Source organism: Polistes dominula, unplaced genomic scaffold (assembly GCF_049000335.1).
Source record: "Polistes dominula isolate Pdom_NZ unplaced genomic scaffold, Pdom_raw_medaka contig_82, whole genome shotgun sequence".
Taxonomy (NCBI): domain Eukaryota; kingdom Metazoa; phylum Arthropoda; class Insecta; order Hymenoptera; family Vespidae; genus Polistes; species Polistes dominula.
Genome location: NW_028301046.1, coordinates 5,597,790 through 5,614,097, shown reverse-complemented (window position 1 = coordinate 5,614,097; position 16,308 = coordinate 5,597,790). Strand labels below are relative to the sequence as shown.

The window sequence follows — 16,308 nt, the reverse complement described above, 5'->3', positions numbered from 1 at the left end:
GTTTTCGTGGCAAAAGGTGGTGCACCTCCACCACATCTTTGAAAGAAAATAATGAAAGAAAAGAGAAAGAATGGTAAAGATGGTCTTTCCTTTTATTTTTGAAAAACATCAACAGCTGCCCGGAAGAAAGAAGAGGACGGATCTTACTTAGATTAAAAAAATAAAAAGCTCGTGCCAAAGAACACCTTTGCTTCTTGCTACCCCGGGACTCGTGCCTTTATTGATGACGGTTACAAGTCATTTAATTTTCTTTTAATATGTTAAATCGATTGTACAAAGGTAGGAGATGTATTCGTCCATATATATTTTAATTGAAAAATTAAATAAAAAATAAAAAACCAGTAATAAGGTTGATAACAAAAAAGAAAAAAGATTGAATTCTTAAAAAGGGAATTATTCAAGGAACGAAAAGTTGATTTTCCGATCGAACTAATGGCCGGTATTTGATATCGAATAATAGATTGAGAAAGATGGTAGGGAGAAAAGTAAGTCTGAGAGAATCCTCTCATAACCCTTTTTTCGTATTATCACCCCCGCAGCTGACGAAGCGTCGGCGGTTTACCACCTGACGATTCGACCAGGACAGCTGTTCGCTTCCCTTCTGCATCGGTCAACCACCCGTCCACTTCCCTTGGCCCTTCTTATTACTCTTCTGAAACTTGGTTGAACACAGCTCGGTATATTAAAAAAAGAGACCTTCGGGAACGTTGCTAGAGAGGAAAAAACGTTCTCGTTGATCCACCAACAGACAGGATGTCCCACGATCTGCTGGAGTAGACTCTCTTCTTCCTCCTTAACTGAAAAGTTCAATTTGATCATCGAGAATTTTGGTACAAAATTCATTTTTTTGTTCCCCTTTTTTTCAAAATTTACGAAAAGTTGGTATAAAAACGTTCGAGGAAAGAGACAAGGGAGAGGGGGATGATCAAAGAAGATCAAGAAAGGTTTTTAAACGAAGTATCTTTTTAGGGGATAGGAGGAAGGGAGGTTTGGGATGCTAGGGGATTTAGCAGAACATCCTCCTCATAGGTTTCACTTGGTAACGGTGGCCACGTTGCCTACGGCTTATTTTCGCCGTACGAACGTTGAAGACAACAAAAGTACCTTGATGGAGCAGATGCATGGCATGTGCTGCTACGAGCCAACAACACCAGATGCCCTATTGGCGTAGAGGGGCAGGCAGGCCCTCCAGGCGTTCTCGCTGATAGAGGTTGCTAAGGGGGATCCTTTTCAAATTGATCGCGTGCCCGATTCAACCGAAACCACTTTCCTCACTCTTCACCTCCCCCTCATCCTTATCCTTATCCTTATCCTTATCCTCTTTCTTCTTCTCATTTTTCTTGTTCTCTTCTATGACTATTTACAACCATCATATCGATCCACCTTGAAATCCTTGGAAATATATTTCGATTATCTGGAAAGATCCTTTTGGATTGTTAATTCGTATATTTTATTTGTTATTTCGATTACCTTCTAAACGATAGAAAAAGAAATCACAAGGTGGACCATTAATCTTGTGAAGCTTGGATAACTTTGACGTAACCCTGGACAGAACACTGTTCGAAGGTTTATCCAATAAACTTAATTTTGGGTTAGTTGTGTCACAATTCATTAGCTATTTTATCGTACAACTTTTCTTTTAATTATTTTCTTTCTTTTTACTTAGGAAAAATTATAAGAACATACATATAGAAGTAATTTTGTTCTTTGATTTGACGATGCACTTACGATTAGATATTCCAATGTTTGATATTTCATTAAAATCTAATAGGGTTGCTATAACTACGATTTAAACTTTATCTATCTACGAAGAAATGTTGTATGATTTATTTTTTCTTAAATTATTAATTTAAATTTTATTATTATTTTGTTATACTACGATCGAATGGGGGAATGAGATGCAACCCACGAAGACCATACCAAAATCCGCCTCGAAAGGAAATAAATGAACGAATAGATGAATTAACTTAGCTCTCGTTTATTTTTAGTGGTCAATGTTATCTACAATGATTTATTGTAAAAGTAACAATAGTCGTGTATAAGTTAAAACGATATATCATACATATGTACAGATATGCCTATGTTACGATCATCACTATGATCCATCTCGTAAAAACTTTCATAGGCTTTTTTCTCGTAATTTACGTGATTGATCGTAGGTAGAAAAAGAATTTGAATTTTTTCTTTTTTTTCCCCAGAGCGAATGATAAACGATCGAAAGGCTTGAAGTAGCGTCGATCCTAAATCATTCGCGATGATATCTGCAAATTCTTTTCATTGATTTCATCTCACCAAATCGATCCATTTTGTTTTCTATAATGAATTTGATTCATCGTATACGAGGAACGATGATCGTCTTGTATATTATTGTTTCTAATTAATAATTTATCGATTGATTATTAATAGAAATAATTTACATACTATCTATGATATCCCGTTCGTCGTTACACAAATAAAACTCATACGATTACGTATACGTTAATCGATGATAACATCATTTCAATCGATACGTATACGTAATATATTCTACAATAACAAAACTATATATTTTTATTTTTTCTCGAGCTCATCGATCGCGAATAAATTAATGAATAAAATAAGAAATATAATTATTCGAACGAAAATGAATGAATCTAATTATACGATATTGATATTAACGTTCATCGTTCTTTTTCATTAGACGATTTAATTAATCTAATCTCTAGTATCGGTTTATAGGTGTACGTGTATAGGTATGTTTATGTTTGTGTGTGTTTATGTATTGTTTATGTGTAATATTCGTGTGTTGTATAGAAGTTTTCACTTGACTATAGGTAATCCTAATAATTTGTTCTATGTTTAATTAATTCCAATCTATCAGACGTTTATCTACGATTCGCCACGACTAATGTCACTTCTTTGATTTGCTTAGTTTACCGAATACGAAAGTTTCCTCATCAAACTTTCCGATGAGTTAAACTCATGTCTCTCATCTAATATCAGCATTCTAACTTTGTCACTTATAGAATCTCCAAACTCTTCGATCGATTATATTGACATTCGTATTGACGTTCGTTAGAAAGTTAAACCAATAATTAACTCATTCAAATATGAAACGGTAATGAGAATAACGAATATAATATACAATCATCGATGAAAAATCATATATTTGTTGTAAATAATTCAACCCATAATTGATTGTCTGTTCGCTAGTTTAAAGTATTATTAACCAATTATGATACTTATTAAGAAAAAGAAAAAAAGGAACAATCAAAAAGTAATACATAAAAGAAAGGAACCAAGATAAAAAAAAAATAGAATAAAAGAGAGAGACAGGGTAGATAAAACAAATCCATACTAGGGATCCTGTAGGAGGGATGCGCCATTCATATTCAGCTCATGTGCCATTGGCTGAAAATTTTGGGGGACCGATTGAATTTATAATAATTTTTTCGTGTAACCTATTCTATTTTAATATAAATTTTTAATTATCATTAAATATAGTTCATTTTTTTCTGTATTTGATGCAATTCATTATTTCATAATTATTTCAATGTTTGAATCATTCGCGTGCAAAATCGAGTTCCGGTCTCCCAGCAATGTACATGGCGCATCCCTCCTATAGGATCCCTAATCCATACATAACTTTAGCGTCACATCCAATTATTCGAAGAAGAAACAACAAACAAATGATATTCTCTTAATAATTAAAATACGCCAAAGGATTTACAAAAAAAAACAACTCATCTTCTAACCTTCGTTTTATCAAAAGCGTATTTAGCAGCTCCTGTCCGCGCGTTGATCCATTCATCCGACAGGGCCGATTTATAAGCGTATTCCATTTTGAGTTGACGATGAAAACTGCATTGCATTGCATTGCATACACGATACAAAATGCAGCAAAGACGATAGATAGGACGTGATGTCGTCATTAAGAAGAAGTCAAAAAAAAATAAATAAAACCTTCTTATCGTCGGTATCATCGATCACGGATTCGCGCACGATTATCACAATATAACTGCTTCACGGTAAATGTGAATCGGGATGACGATTCCTTTGCAACTCGTTAAACTCGTTTATGCTGTGTACTGCGCGAATACCCGTCCTCTCTGAATCTCTAGATGATTTTTCATCGCCAGGACGGTTGGGTGATGAGCCGGTAGTCCTTCGTCTTCCACGAGATATCTCAGAGCTTCCGTGGCACAGGCATCCCATCCGGAACCCCATGATTCAGGAACGTAATCTCGATGAAGTATCATCGATCTCTCTTTCTTCTTCTTTTCTTCTTCTTCTTCCTCATCATCATCATCATCATCATCATCATCATCTTCTTCTTCATCTTCTTCTTCTTCATCTTCGTTAATTTTCGATCGACGATGATGATGGTGATGATGATGATGATGGTGATGACGATAATGATGACGATTAGATCTTTTCAAACTTTCTTTAGATTCAAATACATTGAGCTCATTCGAATGGCCTTGAAAAGAATAACCCAATGAGTATCTTCTAGTAGGAACGAATTGTTCCTGAGCATTATTAAAAGGATCACCATTAAATTGACTGTCTAGCGTTTTTAAATCAATCTGATTTCGAAAACGATTTGGTCCAAGGTAACTAGTATCTTGCACTATTTCCATCGTTTGATCCCTATCGTCGAATGGTACTCCTCGTCCTTGAGTTAATATCCTTGTAGGACCTGGATCGTGTTTCTGTTGTGAATATTTCAATTCTTGTGCCAACGAGGCTGCCAATTGATGAAGTAACCTCGTATTTTCTGGCCGATCGTCGTCCTCTTCATCTTCAACGTCTACTTCGACACCCTCGTCTTCAGATGAGGATAAAAGATCTTCGTTTTCGTCGTCTACACCCAATAACGTCAGTAATCTCTCGGCAGCATCTACGTTATCAGAAAAAAAAGAAATGATAATTCATTAAATTTATTCATAAAAACGATATATCATTAGGCCATTAAGTATTAAATATTCGATTACGAATTGATACTTAATGTTACATTCTTAATGATCCAATACAATAATTATTTTATAACGTCAATTGATTTAATTATCTCTCGTTGAATTATCTATTCAGGTTTAGCAATGAATAATTCGGCGTCTTTATTGTGTTATAAATCGTGCTATAAACTGCATAATGAATTGCTTTTGTAAAATTTACTTTGAAAATATTAATTAAAAAAGCTCCTTTGGTTCATCCTAATATATTAAATCCATTGTCATTTTTCTTTCTTCAATTGCTTGAATATTAATGTTATAAAAAATGAAAAAAATTATTTCGAATAATAACAGACGTATAAAATAAATATTAAAATTTATTTTAAAAAAATTAACCAAAAAAAAAAGAATCGAATTATTGGTTAAACCTAATATTTAGATTAAGAAGATCGAAGAATCAAAGGGAAATCGTTATGAAAGAATAATGACGAAATTTAGGACTAGAAGACCCGGTTTCAAGATCCTGTGGGAATTCTGCTCCACAAACGTTCCATGGGAACTACCTGTCGCGATCCACCCCGCCGTTCTCGTCCTAAGAAATCCATCGGATTTCGCACGAGTCTCCCTCCCCCCTCTCTCACTCTTTCTTTCTTATTCTCTTATTCTTTCTCTCTTTCTCTCTCTCTTTCTCACTCTCACTATCACACGAATAAAATTCGTGTACGTACACGAGGTACTTTGTTCGCACACCATCGTGAGAGTGTAAAGGGTCGACAAACGAGGGTTAAAGTTCGGGGATTGAGCCCGTTCCTGGGAACAGAAAAGGGGGACCTTGATCATCGTCCATGGGGGGTGGAAGTCGATCGAGTTATTTGGACCTGACTCCTCTCAGACACAAGACGAACCTAACGAAGTCGTCGTCTACTATTTTCCTTTCAAAGAACATGGGAACGAGTAACTCTCGCGCGGTGATCTTTTTTAAAAAGAAACTTACTGGTCGTATCGAGCTGAACTACTTAAAAAAAAAAAAAAGAGGGAGAAAAAAGGGGATAAAATTACGAGAATTTTTTTAAACGACAAATAGAACACAAAGAATTTTTTATCAAATAAACCAAATAATTATTCATTTTATATTGGTAGCTCTTTTTTATTTATACTTTATTTCTTCTTTTTTTTTCTTTTGAAGAAGGAGGGGGGTTTCTCGTTGGATCAAATTTGAATAATTTTGTTTTTCCTCTTTGGGTGGTGGTTCGTTACGATCATCAAATCCGTTTCCATCTCTCTTTCTCTTAATTCTTTTTCGTCCCTCTTTCTTTTTTTTTATTATAAGGATTGTCTGGACCAGCCAGAAACGAGTTCATTGTTTTTTTCTCTAAACCCCCTACCACCACCCTCCTACCACTCTTTCTATCTTTCTTTCTTTCTTTTTTTTTTTTACCCCCTCAATGAATGAAACGTTCAAAAGACGCCAATTCGACTCGTCCTGCCGGACGTTCCCACAGGGATATCGAGATTTAAATGTCTCTCCAATCTTTTATACCATTCGCAAAGAAACGAAGAGACTGGATTCCGTTTTAAGTTGAGTAAATTACATTTAAAAAGGGAAGAAAGAAAAAAGAAAAAATATGATTTCATTTTTTTTCCTTTTTTTATTGGCTTTAATTTTGTTTCTTTCCATTCGATCAAATTTTTAAGTTTTTATTTTTTATTTTTTGCAATAATACGAGAAATAAAAATAAAAAAGAAGAGATAAAGTGATAAAAATGATATTAAATCAAGATTGAATCGCATACTCGATCAAGATCAATATAAGAATCATTCGAAAATTGCAAATCACGAGTAAGGATGTATTGAACGAACGCGGAATTCGATTTTTCTGAATGAATAATGGAACGGTACATGAATAATAAATAAGAAATCGTTTTGAAAGTTAGTTTATTCGATGTCGAGGATGAACAAACGAATGAACGAACGCATGAACCAACCACAACCAAAGAAGATTCTGACGAGAGTAAGAAATTTGAAAAGAAATGTTGCGAGATTCGTATTTCGCGAAATACATAAATAAGTTTATTCGATGCAATACCAACAACAACAACTATCAAAGCTGTTTCCTGGCTACCGTATAAAGCAACAGTAAGAAAAAGAGAGAGGGGGTGTGGAGAAAGAAGGGGGACATGAGTAAAAGCACCTTCAGTATTGGCCTCAACGATAACTTTGGATCGGCCATTAGCATACAAAGTTAATATTTCAAAAAGAGGTCGGCTTATTTGAACGAAAATTCTCCTTTAGTTTCTAACTTGTCGTCGTTCATTTCTATCATTTTCCTCGTTACGTAAATACACGGACTAACCAACCCTATTTTATGATTAATGTTAAAAGAAAAACTTACTAGTTGTTGTTGTTGTCTTAAAACGAATCTTACAAGAGTCTAATCATCGTCTAGCATGCATAGAAACTCATAAAGTCAAAAGAGATTTTATTGAGTTGCTTGTCGGTTGGTTCGTAATTGGATCGCAAGCGGTTTAAATTAATGTAATCTCGGTCTTTCTCATTTTATCTATCCTTGAGGCGTTCCAGGCTACGTTGCATTTGATCATAAAACAGTGTTACTATACTTGTCGTAAAGTTGTAATTTATTCAATCGTGTCGTGCGATCTCTATGAAAGTGTATAGTCGTAAGTGTATTTGTGTGTGTATCTATATATAGGTGTATACAAGAATAACAAATAAAAGGATAAAAGGTAAAATTGAAAAAAGAAAAGGGAGAAAAAGTAAAGAAAGGAAAGAAAGAAGAGAAAAGGAGAAAAAAAGAAAATCCTTATAAATTTTGTCTACTACAATGAAAGGGGGAAAAATCAAATGACCTTTACCCTTAAAACCATTATCGAAATAACCTTGAAAAATCATTTCTCAAGATTTCTCTTTTATTATTTATAGAAGCATCAGGTAGTTTCGTTTAGGTTGTAACATCAAATATCTTTACTTTTCTCTCTGACATGACAAACATCGACAATAATAGGTTTGTAAACATTGAACAATGAGCTACAAAATGTAATAGAATATTTGTGAGAGAAAAAGTATCATTTTGTTTCATGTGAATCAATTATTCGTAAAAATATTTCTTTTTATTTTTATCACTTAAATTGGAACTCGTAAGTGTAACAACGATGAATTACAGGAATTAAAGAAAAATTGGATCGGACAAAATTATTCCATCGGACAGATATGAAAGTTTTTCTTATTTTAATAAACAGTTTTGGAGTTAATAGGGGGAAATAATATTGTTTGAGGAATGGTCCACAAAAATTGACGTAACAAATTGTCGGCGCCGTTCAATCGCAATTGCGTGATCAAAATTTATCGTATCGTGTATCGCATATCGGACGATTATATGTAAGTAGAAAGGAAAAAATGAGGCTGGCTCGAAAGGACAGAGAAAGAAAAAAATAAAAAGAAAAGAAAAGAGTGCAATTACGTGATGATTACAGACAAGAGTAAAATTCGGGTTGCTCGGACAAAGCGTACACAAACTGGGTCGCCCAATGAAAACTGATCGATCTCTAATAAGCGAACGATCGAAACGAATAACTGTGATAAAGCCAGATGAAGTATATAGCTCGAAGGAAAAAAAAAAATTCGCGATCATCTCGATTGCTCCTGTTCGATTTCAATGGACTCGTTAATGTTACGTTTTCTCGTCACATTTCTTTTCAATCTTTCGTCACGTTAAAAGAAAAATATATTTTAATTCTAGGCTTGGGTTGAAAAGTATTGAAACTTGGTAAAAAAAAAACTAACCCTTATTTTTTTTTTTTTAAATAAAATTGTTTACATACATATAAATTAGACTTAAGTTCCGGTAATTATAAAAGTGAATTAAGTTAAAAATTGATTTATGTTATTATTTTAAACTGTGACTTTCAATTTAATTTGCGAGACAGACAAAAACTACTCTTCCAAGTAGCCCGATGTATTTTTCTTTTCTTTTTTTGCGACGAATTCCGCGTTCACGTCTATTTCTTTATAACGACAAAAAAAAAGTCAAGGATAATTAATTTCTGCAAAAAATTAAAATAAAAAAGAAATAACACACTCTTTAAACCTTATTAAAAATTAATTAAAAGGTTTACGCGATTGCAACGTGAACGTTAAAAATGAGTCAACTGGTTAACTAAATGTATAAACTTAGATCTATAAATAGTGAAGGAAAAAGTATAAAAAAAGAAAAAAACAAGGCAATAATTTAGCTTGCAAATAAGTCGACTGGTTGTGAATACTGATCGGATATGCGACAAAGTTGAAACGCAAAATAAATTACAAACATTTTCTTTTACATAAGATCGAGATAACACATCTCACTTGGTACGAGATAATAAACTCGTTAGAAAAAAATCTCGTTAATTATTCGATAATCTTGGTGAATGAACAAAAAAATATAGGAATGAAAATTTTGTATTTTTTGTTATTACCTCGTATGGTTCGCGAGGAATCAGCAATGTTGGTTGCCAATTCAACAAAATCTTCGAGAGCTCCGCCGCCATCCCCTCCGCAATCCATCATAGTGTCCTGGAAAAGAGAGAAAAGAACGAAAGACCATAAAACAGTAGAATCCTTAATAAAATGAAAATTTTTCTTTTAAGTATATTCAAAAATTTATTAAATATCGAAATTATACAAATTTTTATATGACAAAGTACTCGTGAAAATTTTTGAACTTCCTAAAAAAAAACCTTTAAAAATGAAAAAGTAAAAGAAATGATGAAAAAGAAAAAAGAAGATGAAAAAAAAGAGATAAAAAAGAAAAGAACCTTGAACGGTAATACTTTTTCCTTAACCGATTTTCTTTCACACTAACTTCCCCAAACGTTGACGGTAATGGACGAGCTTCGGCTATTGTGTCCTTCGTAAATTTCGAAAATTTATCCTCAAGACAATGGATAAAACTTGGTGGTGGGTCTTTCACGAACAAACTTTGATTCAAAAGTTCTACACACAGTGACCTACTCTCACGGGATGACGATAAACATGGAAACCAAAGAGACGTGCTACCATAATAAAGACAGAAAGATAAAAGGGCGTTTAAATTATTGTACGGCAAACTCTACGTTGGTTTTCATTGAGCTTCTGTGTATAGAAGAAAAAGATAAAAAAAACTATAAATTTTATGACATCTTGTTGTTAAAGTTTTCCTCTAACACTTTTCAAAACTTTCTCTTTGGTTTCTCATAAAGGATACTTTCCACATGTTGCAAAGTCTTATCTTTTTTTTTATACACATATTTCAGTCATAAACTAATTTTTTTTCTTTTTAATTTTCTTCCTACAATAATATCAACAATCGATGAATCATCTTTCGTTTCTTGTTTTTATATTTTTTACACTGATACAAAATCGTTAACTTCGAACGGAAATTTTTACTCAACCTGTTTGAAACATCAATTTTACCGAACGAGCTTTATTAAAGTTGAAGTTAATATTCGTGTCAAAGAAAAGCACATCTAACTATATAAGTTGGTACATACTTTTTACATACGTTTACATATATAAATCTATTTCATACAATATCTCGTATGTACGGATTATCGCTACGTAATACTCATTATTTTCTCTTTTTTTTTTTGCAACGTATATATGCGTATGTATACATAAAGAAAAAAAAAGAAAATATATGCTAATGAATTTAATAATCGATAGTTTCCCATTCGTTAAAATTTAATGCTAGGAAATAAAATTGTAACGTTTATTAGAAATAGAAATAGAAATAGAAATAGAAATAGAAGTAATTAGTATAAGGGATTCTTTTTTGTTTTTTTTTCTATGTACGCTTATAGATCGATTAAGAGTGTATCTAATGTTATTTATTTATTGAAGCCCATTGGTAAAAGATACAAGGACTATAAATAGGACAACGATCGGAGAATGTTTCGAAGTATACGCGATTATAGTAGTAGAGTACTGTGTGTACGTAGCAAAAGGGACACGTTTGACCACTTCGGAGCAGTCATCTCAAGAGATCAAGTCGATATCTCGCTAACCCGTTGCCAAGCGGATGTCTTGTAAAGTGCAGAACAACGATATTTTGTATTTCTTTTGCTTTTATCAAGTTCGATTTGCACGGAATAAACAAAAAAGAAAAACAAAAAAAAAGCAACGAAAAGAGAAGGAAGAACGAATTTCTATTCAATCAAATTTTTACCATCAAAAAATTCGTACGAATTCTATAATTGTAAAAAGAAAAAAAGTTTAGCGACTACGAGGTTAAACCACGGTCGAACGTAGAAATGCAGTTCGATGTAGCGATACATTGAACAACAACGTCGCTAGAACGCGAGATTTTCTCAAGGTCAGACGAGCCATGACGCCCAAACGAAGAAACCTGTTCTACAAGAATCGGAAAATTTTCCTTAACAATCATTGCGATCATTGCGATCGACGAGCTCGAATGGGATTTGTTAGATCTACGAATAAGATTTGTCAATTTTCGTGATTTACGAATGTTGCTAATAAATTTGAATTGAATGAATATATTATAACGATAGGAAAGAGAAATAAAATCTAGAAACGGGTATGTGGCGAGAATCAATTATAGGATTTGTATATTCGATTCGTAACATAAGCCAGCTTAATAATACGAGCTATCGAATAATAGTTGTTTGCATAAAGAAGTGTATATGGGTTGGATAGCCCACCCGCCGTCGATGACGACGACGACGGTAATAACGATCGCGAAATTACATTCAATTACTCGAGTTAATACGAGGAGGAAAGGGGTTAAAAGGCTTGCTATTTCCTCCTATAACGGAGAGAGTTAGGCACGCGTACCATGAACGAGAAAGAGACACCCGTTAATGTAATTATTCCCACTGTCGACAAAGTAACATCATCCCCCTTTAATGGAGATTTAAATCATCGAAACGAGCGGGACTATACGCTCATTCGAAAAGGACCATAAAAGAAACGGTGAATATGCAACGTTCTTGTATCTTTCTAACGAGATTAACTCTACTATTCCTTTCGGGAACAAACGAGATTAAAAGAAGGATAAAGGAATATGAAGAAAATGTAAAAAGAAGAAAATAGAAAATTAAATTGTTAATGAATACAAACAAGAAAATGGGTAAATAATTTTCAAATTATTATTATTTAAAATTCGTTTTCTTTTTTTCCTCCTTTTTTCATTCTTTCTTTCTTTCTATCTATCTATCTATCTATCTATCTATCTATCTATCTATCTATCTATCTATCTATTTATCTATCTATCTATCTTTTCTTATTCATCTTCTTTTTATTTTCTTTTTCTTCTTTTGTTCAACGATCGAAAACGACGCTAAGAAGAAATACGATTCTGCTTACTAAAATCGATTACAAGCAGGTGCACTGCATGTTCGAAAGAAGAAAACGAATATGGCTCTTCGAGAAAACACGACGATAGTCTTGGCTACGAGGAGTCCTCGTAAGTCAATATTATTTGCACTGAGCGCAAGATGAAAGTGATTTTTTTTTTTAACAATACTTTTACATCCATTTACAAATGTATATATGAGTATATAATGTGTATATTTATAAATGCATATTATCAAGTCTAATGCGGTTTTTCAATAATTGTTCGAATAAACTGATCAGTAAAAGTGTACAATTTTTGTCATTTATTGTTTTTTCTCTCTCTATCTCTTTCTCACATTTTTGTAATATTCGAAATACCAGAATGCGTTAAAATAATCTTTGTATTTATTCCAAAATAAATCGATGCACTCGAGCCAAGTTCTTGCTATCTCTCTCTCTCTCTTTCTCTCTCTTTTTATGGTAATATCTATGACTGTGACGACAATTTATTGGATTGCACCGAAAACTAACGTAACGATTTTTTAAATGAAAATACAGGAAAAATAGAGAGACGGAAAAGACACTTTCCACATATCTACCGTTGAATATTCGCTGAATAAAATCTTTTAATTAAATTCCAACATTTTCTTAAACGTACTTGTTACATTCGAACCTTACAAAAATGCAAAATCTCGTTAAGAACCATTCGTTGAACATTTAACGAAAAACATTAACAACTTTTGGGGGGCAGAAGGAGGGGGGAAGCAAGCCGATAACGTAATGACAAGTTGGTATAGGCCTTTAAACACGTTTATTTAATAAGATTTCGTGAAGTAAAATTGCATACATTAAAAAAAAAACCGAAATGAAAGGGCAATGAAGTTTCACCGTCCTTCTTTTTTAAGCGTCGTAAGTACGTCCGGTCTTAAAAAACGTTTCGCGCCAGAAAATTCTCAAATTGTATCGAACGCAATTCGCGAGAGTTTATCGTTTCCTTCGATCGTTAATTTAACGTTCTCGTAATATTTTCATATAAATCTCATTATCATAAAATTCTTTCTCATTCTCTTTATTTCTTTCCTTCTCTTTTTGTGTTACAATTTAAGTAAAAGTTTCATTATATATATTTAGTTTCATGCATATCGAATAAACGCTAACGCGATCTCTCAATCGATTTATTTAATTATCGTCTATACAATATATAGTCTTGAAGATAATCGATTTATCGCGTGACTCGATTAAAAAAAATAAAGTCTGTATTTTAAAACACGAGTAATTTTTAAACTACGAGAAGAAAATCAGTTTGCTCGACGAAGCGTACAAATTTGTTAACGAGATATTCTTAAAATTAACTCTTTTTTTTCTTCTTTATCCAATCTCTCGATAAAAATATCGAACTCGTTTTTAAACCTGCTCTTTCGAGTTTTCAAATTACAAAAAAAAAAAAAAAATAGAATAAACTTTCGAACAAGTTAAAGGGTATTATTGTTTTTGTACGTTTGTTTTTATGATACTTTTGTTAGAAAAATTTCAAAAGAATTTTTTACTCTCTCGATGAATTTTGTTCTAAAAATTGCTTTTTATTATTTTTTTTATTTTTTTTTTTTTTTTTCGAGTAAAAGAAGGAAAACTGGAAAAAATGTAATCGAGCATGGCAATGTTACGAGCAACGGGACGAATGATTAATTGCAAAATAATTAGACTCAACTTCATCTCAATTTATAATCGATTAAGAAAAACGAACATTTGTACTTCTCGTGTTAGACAATTAATATTTTTTTTCTCGACCAATTTTCAATCAAAGTTCATCAATTGGATTGAACTTCGATTAGACGTGAAACCGTTCGAATTAATGGAAGAAAAATAAAGGGTACAAAAGGAAAAAGAGGATAGAAAATGATTGGATGGAAAAATAAAGAAGAATTTGATTTTCTTAAGAGAAAAAAAAAGAAAGAACAAAATAAAACCGCACGAGATTTAACGATTCAATCTCTTTTCGCTCCGCTTATCATGAGAAAAACATAAACCCACTACTCCTGTTGCATAAATAATTGACATTAAATTTTCATTTCAATTTCCACGATTATATTTAAAAGGAAACAGAAGAAAAAGAAACAAAAAGAAAACCCAAGAAATAAATCAAACGAACAGAAAAAACTCATGAAGAATAATTTTGATATTTCCTTTGCGAGCATTGATGTTTCCGTGTTAACCGATTCTAATAATCGATCGTCGAAGGAATATAATTGATCTGAGTTTACGTAAAAGGACATTGAATTAAATATTATTATTCAAAAGACTTTCAAATTATCGAATTGTCGTTATTTCCAAATTGATCTTAGTAACTACTCCTTAAAAAAAAAAAGAAAAAAAAAAAGAAAATGATTAAAATATATAGACCACATTGAAACGGAAGTAGTATACTTTTTTCTTTTAAATTATGATTTTCGACTTATAAAATTGAGGATGGTAGAGTAATAGCAAATAAAATGAAAAATTTCTAGATAAAATATAAATTTTTATTATTGCATACCTCTGACAGGGCGTCCTCCGTCATATCGCTGGTATCTCGCATGACTTCCAATGGAAACTGGCCAACGACGATCACACAATCACTCACCGCCCACGAACGTATGTAGATTTATTCTTATTCTTTTTCTTTTCTTTCTCTATGTTTTTTCTCCTCTTATTTTTCTCTCTTTCACTCTTTTTCTTCTTCCCTTTTCTCTCTCTCTCTTTCTTCCTCTTTCTATCTCTATCGTCAAACTTTCTTTTGATTTTTTTTTGTTCCCCTTTTATTACCGATCTACCTGTGCCTTTTAATTCGAGAGACTTGTTTCAATTCTATTTCTCCTAGAATCGTATAAGTCGAAACTTAGGAAAGAAAATAACTTCAATGGTAGTAATAAATCAAAAGGAAACGGAACAGGGGAATAAAATAACACGACAAAACTCGAAAGAGAGTTTAAGACGATGACGACTACGACTACGACGATAACGACGAGAACGATGAGAACGATGACGAAAGTGGAGAACGGAATAGAAGGAAAAGAACGAATATAACTGACAAAATTTCTTCTTCTTCGTCAGCGTCACAAACGAAGACACATCGCGTCTTTCTTTTTCTCTTCACAAACACATACGTTCTTTTCCCTCTTTCTCTCTCTCTCTCTCTCTTTCTCTATCTCTCACTCTCTTTCACTCTTTCTCTCTCCCTCTTTCTCCGGTAACTCAACGTTCGGATCGATTCGTATCGCAACGTGTTAACTTCTCTCTTTCTCTTACTCTTTCTCTCTCTCTCTCTCTCTGTTTCTCTTTCTCTCTCTTTCTCGACACACGTATAGACTTACACACTACAAGTTTATCTTTCTCGTTTTTTTTTTTTTTTAATAAAATATGCATATAATTATATATCTGTGTGTGTGGTACGCGTTAAGTTATATATTTGTATGTATATTTATTTATATTGTACGTAAGTATGCATATCACACACGCGAGGGGCCAGCTTCGCGAATTATACGAACACGATTACGAGAAATTCTAATCTAACCAATACGAGAGCTCCTCCGACGCGCTCTCCAGGAGAACGTCGTCTCTCTGCGAGTTACGTCTCGCTGGCGTGGCAGGAACGTCGAAAGCTACAAACGCGTACTCCCCACCACTACTATCATCAACCCCCACCATCACCGCTCCACCCCTATCTGTCTGTTTGTCTCTCTGTCTCTCTCTTTCTCTCTCTCGTCCTCCCCCCACTTACAGGTTAAACCATGTAAAACGTCGCAATCCAGAACTCTCAAACTACTCGACGAGATTCGCTCTTGCTTGCTTATTCGTTAAAATAACAGTCCCAACTCGATCTATCGAAACGCGCGTCTTTCAAAACCCTAACGAAAGTTACTTCTCCTCTTCCCACTACGTATTCTCTGTCGCCACTATCGCTATACGTACATAGGATAAAACAGGACGGTCGACCAGCCGAAAGGCAGAATAAACGAACCCATCTTTCAAATCTTATTTTTCTTTTTTTTTCCTTTTTACGTACGTAACGTCC

The 16,308-nt window shown here is 33.3% G+C and overlaps 1 protein-coding gene across 1 annotated transcript; it reads right to left on the bottom strand.

Moving 5' to 3' along the window:
• Window positions 1-1,962: 1,962 nt before the first annotated feature.
• Window positions 1,963-15,913, bottom strand: LOC107074633 (uncharacterized). The gene is made up of 3 exons (XM_015336248.2): window positions 14,791-15,913; window positions 9,404-9,500; window positions 1,963-4,879 (listed from the first exon to the last, which is right to left on the bottom strand). Exons 1-3 carry the CDS (start codon window positions 14,830-14,832, stop codon window positions 4,056-4,058), a joined length of 963 nt encoding a protein of 320 aa, XP_015191734.1. The 5' UTR covers window positions 14,833-15,913; the 3' UTR covers window positions 1,963-4,055.
• Between the last annotated feature and the right edge of the window lie 395 nt (window positions 15,914-16,308).

Bases quoted from the DNA above. Each gene is read 5' to 3' on its own strand.
- LOC107074633 (XM_015336248.2), bottom strand. From the start codon at position 14,832: ATGCGAGATACCAGCGATATGACGGAGGACGCCCTGTCAGAG. The intron at 9,501-14,790 runs GTATGCAATAAT...TCTCTTTTCCAG, and splicing joins CGGAGGACGCCCTGTCAGAG to GACACTATGATGGATTGCGG. The intron at 4,880-9,403 runs GTAATAACAAAA...CTGATAACGTAG, and splicing joins TTCCTCGCGAACCATACGAG to ATGCTGCCGAGAGATTACTG.